Source organism: Halyomorpha halys, unplaced genomic scaffold, assembly GCF_000696795.3.
Source record: "Halyomorpha halys isolate HHAL.00 unplaced genomic scaffold, Hhal_1.1 Scaffold448.1, whole genome shotgun sequence".
NCBI classification, from domain to species: Eukaryota; Metazoa; Arthropoda; class Insecta; order Hemiptera; family Pentatomidae; genus Halyomorpha; species Halyomorpha halys.
The window spans coordinates 1,239,676-1,247,396 of NW_027107821.1; the positions used below are offsets into that span (position 1 = coordinate 1,239,676).

General features: G+C 29.5%; 1 protein-coding gene across 1 annotated transcript in view; it reads right to left on the bottom strand.

The window, feature by feature from the left end:
• The window catches only part of LOC106682860 (diacylglycerol kinase eta), a gene marked incomplete at its 3' end in the record, with an annotated part of 25,364 nt that extends 22,074 nt beyond the window's left edge, over nt 1–3,290 (bottom strand). The window contains 2 exon segments of the mRNA XM_067046181.1: nt 1,801–1,876; nt 3,009–3,290. Of these exon segments, the coding sequence (XP_066902282.1) occupies nt 1,801–1,857 (57 nt within the window).
• Nucleotides 3,291–7,721: the final 4,431 nt, after the last annotated feature.

Here is a 7,721-nt window from a genome sequence, read left to right on the forward strand (position 1 = left end):
TTTTTTTTATTTTATTTTTTTACTTTTATCATCCCATAGGAGTTGATGACCAGAGGGTTTTACGCCTTTAAGCAAAAAATCAACAACAACCAATTTTGATTTCTGGTAAAATAATATATAATTGAGGTGACTCGCACCATTGTTGATCTTCAAGAGTGTAATGACTGTACATTATATAATTAGCATATTATATATGTTACACTGAGTATACTAAATTAATTGTTTATAAATACGCTGGAAGATGCCTGCATTTGGAAAAATATTTAGTTAGTGACTGACTAGAAATTTGTTTTAGAATATTAGTACATACTTATACATTTAAAGTATGCATATTAGTAGATTTATTTATTTTCATTATTTTAAAAAAAATATGGAAGAAATATTTCCTTGTTGGTTTATACCTATATTATTTATTATGGTATATTAATAAAATATTTATTACTATAAGCACTTTTTTCTTATTTCTATGATTCTGTGAGAACTTTAGGTCAATTATTTGCATAAATTATTGATTTTAGGAGGATGTTGAAATAAGAATAATTGTCTACTATTTATATAAACTCATTTTACAGTTTCTTCACTATTAATTAGACTGAAGTTTTGAGAGAATCACTTAAGACATCTTGGATATTTATTTTTATAAGTAGGGATTTCTAACTATTAAAGAAATTAATTAATAAAAAAAAACTGTCAGTTTTATATTTCAAGGTTTCTACTTCTGAAATTTCACTAATTAATTAATTTTGAATATGGAGTCTATGAAGTTAGTACTAATAGCAATATTATCTAGAGATTGAAAGATTGAAATGGTGATTTTAAATCTATTCGAATAAATAGCCTAAATTTTATTGAATTCTATGATTGTTCAACTTGGAGGAAGTTTAAATGGTGATTTTAAAGCTATTTAGGTACGTATTTTAATATACATTGTATTGATTTCTCAAATAAAACATAAATATCTTTTGATCCTTATCTCTCAACTTTTCCCTGATGTTTGGGCCCTCAGGCCATTATCATGGAGACACCATACATTGATTAGTTTCTTCCTATTGCAGGCAAATTGCCTAAGTCACTTATAAATATTCCTATTCTTATTGTTTCAATTTAAATTATTAACAATTTTATTATGTACACAATACACTCTATTACACCATGAGCACTAGGAAGGAAGGTAGGTTTTGATAATAGAGTAGAAGAGTGTATTGTGTATATAAGAAAATTGGTTAAAAATTTAAATTAATGCAATAATTACATAAATATTTATAAGTGACTCGGGCAATTGGCTTGCAATAGGAACAAACAAATTTTAATATAAGAGAAAAATAAACAAAGTTGAGAGATAAGAAACAAAAAGATATTTGTATTTTTATTTTGGTTAGCTACCCTCAAACAAAAAATTAATACGTCATACATTACTAAACTAATGTATGGATTTCTTACACACTTCTTTGATGAGGTCTAAATCAAAATTAGAGCAATATAGCGGTACTAGAAAATCTGATAAACTCCTAACTAAACATACTAGCTCATTTATTAACCATTAGTTCATTACTAGTAAATTTATAATTAAGAGTACAGTATCTTTTGTCTTTCAAATATCTTGTACTAGACGCATCCTAAGTAGAATACTCTAAATTGACTGAAATGGAAGTGGCAGTCAATAAAATGTGACACTGTTTTTAAGAAACCCATAATTATTAATCAGTCATTATGGAATAAATAAAAATCTTCTCATGCCTCAAAAAACAATAAGTACACAAACAGATTTCACAAGCTGAAATAGGAAAAAGTTATAAGTACCGGCTGCCGTTCCCTGCTGGTAGTGGCTCCTTTCGAAGCAACAATCCAATCCTCCATTAGATGAGAACTAATTCATCTAGACGAAAAAAGATTCAGTTACTGATAGAATAATATCAGACCTTCTATTCTATATAAAAGTAAACAAAAGGAATATGTTATAAATTATTCTTATCAGGAATGATTTACAGCTTCTGATATAAAACTTCACTGTACTTAGGTCTCTAATTTTGATAATTTTAGAATATAATTCAAAATGTTTGTGATTTTGTCTTTATTTATATACAAGATCATATATCTGGCCTTGGAACACTTTCAGCTTTCACAAGTCAGGGACATAAAAATACAAATAAATAACAAACACAATTTCATCTGGGTTATTAATTAGAATATTATATTGAAACATTTATTTATCAATGAAAATAATATTTTGCAACATTTTTCAGTCACTGAACAGAAATTATAACAAAATAATTAAGTTGAAGTTGTTAGAAAAAGATTTCTTTTCTATCTAAGAGTTAAACTAAAAATAATAAAATACGGACAGTTAAAATTGAACTCATCTAATCAAATAATTCAAAGTAATTTAGGTATTCAGATTAAAATTAATCATGCTGATAACAAAGAAAAAAAGTAGTAGTTGACAACAAGCAATAATTACAAAATAAAAAATAAAATGATAGAAGGAAAGAGAAAGGAGACATTAACTGGAGGTTAAAAATAAAAAGAGAAAAACTTCCAAATTTAAAACTAAAATTTTATTTGTTAAATACATTAAAAGCAATTCAAACAAAATGTTAGTGTAATAGAATTAAATAATAAATTTCTTAATATAATAAAAACATACAAAATGTGTACCATACAATATAAGTGTATTTTTTATTTTTAGACTGATTCTGATCAATTAAAAAAAACAGCATAATCTTGCTTATAGATATTATGAATTACAATATTATTGTTTGTAACTGATGGTGTGATTTTGTGGAATTAATTGTAAAACCAAGTGTGAAGAGTAACCTAAATAATTTTTGCAGTTGACAAGGACACAGAATAAAGTTGGAATAGTTAAGAAGTAGCATTATTATTAATATGGAAAAGCTGCATAGAATAAGAAAACAGAATATAAGGTTGCATTGCATAGATGTTTATGTACAGATAGAGCAATGAAATAGGTCAAACTGGAAGAATGCAAATAATGATATTCGATTTACCTATTTATATACGCTTTCCATTTTATAAGCATCATTCCTAAGCAAATGAACTATATCAAGTAGAGTTGGATGACAAAAATACAGATTTAAAATCAATTTTGAGGGTTAACTGCATCATCACAGAAACATAATTTATATTAAAATGTTTCATTTATGTATAAAGGATGTCATTTTTCTTTGTAAAGGTCGACAGATAATAATAAATTAATGTTAATTGTAATAATAGCCAATCGGAAAAATCTGTGTGTTATCCTCGAGACAGGTTACATTTCTTTAACCCCATCGTTCAGTAACACTTCCGTAGCACGTGTCGTTGAGATCGATTTATATTTTACAAGTCATTTCAATAAAATTAAATCAAGTATTAGCTTACTTCATAAAAAAAACGATTAATACAGACTTATTGTAATTGATTTCTTATGAATGTATAAATAAATTATGTTAATTCAACCGATATTTCAAGGATGTACTAAACATATACATTAGAAGCGATGGATGGTTTATAACAATGATTTATAGAGATGGTTTACTTTGGGTGAGAATCAATCAATGGAATGGTCAACAAAAATACAAACAAGTTAAAAGTATTTGGTTTGTTCCTTGAGCCTCAACTATTAATATTTATTATAAGCATATAAATAAGTATTTGCTTTGCTGTTGACATTATTAGAAAGATAAACATCAAATGGCTATGTTTACCTTTCTAATAATGTCCGTGGAATTTAGCGAGACAATTTTTGTCTGAAGTCGGAATGTGATCATTTTGGTTTGGTAGGGAAGGGTGTATTCACATTGTAGCTGTGGTACTAGATAATAAAAACATGTATATACAGGGTGTTTCAGGGTTAAGTGCCCTATCTGAAAATATAAATTAAGGATCCCGTTAAAAATTCCCTATGAAAATATGTCCTTAAACGCTTCGTTCAGAAGATATTCACGTTCCAAAATATTCATTCTTATGAAATATTTAGGTTATTATAAATAAATTAATAAATGTTCCAACTATTTTATTAATGAAATTTATACATTAAAATCCATATTTTTTTCTATTTATTTATTGTTATTTACAACTGTATTTAAATAAAAATACATCTAGTAAATTTGATGTAAGTAAAATTAATATTAAATATTGTTCAAACTGATTACCTTGAGCAGTGGCCGAACTCCTCTGGTTATGTGTTATTGTCACACTCTCCTGAACTGATACTACTGGATTTTTTTGATAGGGGTGACATTTAACAAAATGGCTTTGTAAAGCCGGTCAATGACATCAATTTTTTTACGAGGGAGGATAATTGAAACTTGTGAAACAATAATTCAGAGCCGTTCGGCCATTATTTTCACAGAAGAAAGATGCTTAGCCTATCTTAATGGTCAAGGTAATTACATTGAAAAACATTTAATAGGTATTTTATGTCTACATTGCATTAACAAAATAGTTGGAACACATATTAAATTGTTTATCATAACCTAAATAATTCAAAAAATGAAAATATTTAGACGTAAATATCTCCTAAACGAAGTGTTTACGGACATACCTTTATGGGAAGTTTTTTCTTGCTTTGAGGTCCTTAATTCATATTTTCAGTTTGGACACTTACCCTGAAACACCCTTCATAATTTCGAAAAAAAAAACTAGAATATAATGGAAGTGTTCATGTTGGATCTGTGCTTTAAGTACATAAACATGAACAAACCCCTAACATTAATATATAACGTTGCCTACAGTTGTCCAAAGTGGTCTAAGAACAGACAGTTTTCTGGAGGAGCTTTCGTACGTAGTTCACTGTTGCTTCGGTGTGGTAATGGAGATGTACTCGCTATTCTCGATAGTACTAACTTCTGCCATTCGATTCTCTGTCGTTTTCATTTCTGATGTTAAAGAGTAGTAAAAACTTAAATATCAGCTGCGATATTCTCTAAAATTTTGAAGGATATATTGACTTATCATTATTTTGGAATTTGTCGCTGAAATGGTTGCTTACAAGATAGTTTTTGGTTTCATCTCAATCCTTACGACGTGTGCAGCCATTTGTCTAAATCGTAGCTTGTAGCTCCTAATACTTTGTGCCGATAATTCGTATTACCGAACATTCGATCCAAAGTTGGGGCTAGAGTTCATATTATCGTTCAGGAGCGCCTTAAAAGTTGTCCCGAATTCCGCAATCTATTAAAAATGGCATCCGCATTCTGGAATTTCTGAAAATAGCGTTGTGCATTAATTTCGTTCGGAAAATATTAACTTTTTTTCTCTAACTGAAAATTGCTCGCAACTAACAAAGTAAATAAATAATTGAAAAATTTGTTCATTTTATTTTTAACAACACACAATAAAAAATAATAAATCAGTTAAAAAAATAAGTAAATAAAAACCGTATTTTTGGGAGACCGTGTGGTAAACACTGTGATCTGTCCTATCTCCATGAATAATATTGGATACTCATTTAAGATCCGAGTGAACCAAGAAAGTGCTTAATATATCAACACGTCTTGTATAGTATTGTGCATACATCGTGAAAATTTTTCTAATGTTTCTGAAAATGTTTTATTAAATTTGAAAACTACTCTAAAATGAAGTCTAGAAAAGAAAAGCTACCAGATTAATGATTCGTAATTATTTGAATAATCCAAAAAACACTTCCTATGTCTTCTACATTATTTTATATGTTATATTTTTAAGTTAAATTCATCCAGTTTGGTAGGTGAAAATTAAAAAACCTTCAACATATTATCAGACAGATATCATTTCCTACATATATCATTCCTCCTACGTATAAAACTCCTTCCTTTCTGCGTCAGACTTTGGATCTCGTTCCATTAGAAATTATCATTTTCAGTCGTTACTAACTGGAAATGTTTGATAAAATGACTGACTGATTTGACTCGAAATATTGCCATCGACGTTTTTCTTCATATTTAGGTCATTGGATTTAACAAGTTGTTAAGTGTACAACGATTTTTAAATGTTCCATTTAGACTCGTTGGATTAAGTCGAGCGACAGAGCGTGGGAAACATTTTAATATCTGATATCAGCTTCCATGATTACATGATTCTAATTTTCAGATAAGGTCGCCGGCCGGAAAATGAGGAAATGAAGTCTGTCATTAGTGGCAAAGTTGGTCGGGGCAGCTGATAGCAGTGGCGAGTGATTTGAAATTAATGACGTCACTCTCAGTAAAAGTTTTAAACAGATTACACCGCTGATTAATATTATAGCTTTGAAAGAGGTTGTTATTTATATGTCAGCCTAACGAGGTTTACTTGTCTTTGTGAAATTCAAACTATTGTCATTTTATTGTCTCATGACATCATTTTCTTCCCCTCTTCTCCCTATAAATATGTATAAAAAATCCTTCAAGTTGTTAAAGATTTAATTGTTATGACTTAGAAACGATACTTATTAACATTTTTAAATTAAAGAGTTATGTAAATTAGTTTTAACTATTTAGAAAGCTGTCATTTGAGGGTTTCTTGTTTATATCCCCACCCAACAGCTCTGATGGGTCGAAACGTCGGCAATACATAATAGTTGACAACTATATATTTTTTTTCCTACTTGAACGGAGCCCTGGCCATGTCCTTCAAAATAAATATTTTGTTCTGTATTTTTCTCCGTGATTAAAACAACTATCAAACTCAAGACGCATTATGCCAAGTTAATTTTTTTTTGTGAATGATCGTTTTGTTTTTCAATATAAATTTCGAATGTTATTCACTCAATCAGATTACATCACGTATATGAAAGACTCATGTATATACCCTCCCTCACCTTTCCCATTTATTTTCATTATTATTAATACAGCACTATGGTCCTACAAGAACCTGAATCTCCTCCACCGCTAGCAACCGATCTCCACAATCTTTCCACTCTCCTTCCATCTTCGATCCTCAGGCGCCTCAGATCCTCATCCACATTATTCAACCTACTGATCCGAGGGCGTCCTCTTTTTAGCTTGCCATCTGGTTTCCGATAGAGTATCTTCTTGGGTATCCTTTAATTGGGTATTCTCTCCACATTTCCTATCCATCTTATTCGGATTCTTTTCACTAAGGCCACAAGAGGGAACCATAAGAGTTCCATCAACTCATTCCTTCTACTTTTCCAAATTTCATTCTCCGCAATTTCACCTCATATTCTCCTCAATATCTTTCTCTCCCTGAGTTGATCATCCATACTGATTTTTTTTGTCAAGGGCCAAGGTCATTCATACATAAGCCTATAAGCCTATACTACTAGCCTTACGATGGTTTTATGTATGACAACTTTGATTCTTTTAGAAAGTGCTTAGAACTTCAATGCACTTTGCAGTGAGAAATAAGTAAATGTTTTTATTATTTTTAACCTTCCCCATTTTTCCTCGTCTTCGCCCATTTTCTGAATAGCATGATAAAAATACAAACCAAGTTGTTTCGTCTGCTTTAAATGTAAAAAATATATATACGTCTTGAGTTTTCACTGGAGGAAATACAAACTTAATATTTATTTATTCACAACATGTTACAAAAACATTTGTAAATAACATACAGCAATCCCAAAATTATTAAATTTTTTTTTTAGTTTATTAGGTTTCACGGGTATGATGTCATGAAAACTATTACGGACCTTTACCAACGGAATCTTTTTATTATGTATATGTTCACTCTTCCATTCATATGGTTCTTGGCATGGTGTTATAAAACTTACTCCATCCCTCAATAAACTGTCTTTATAT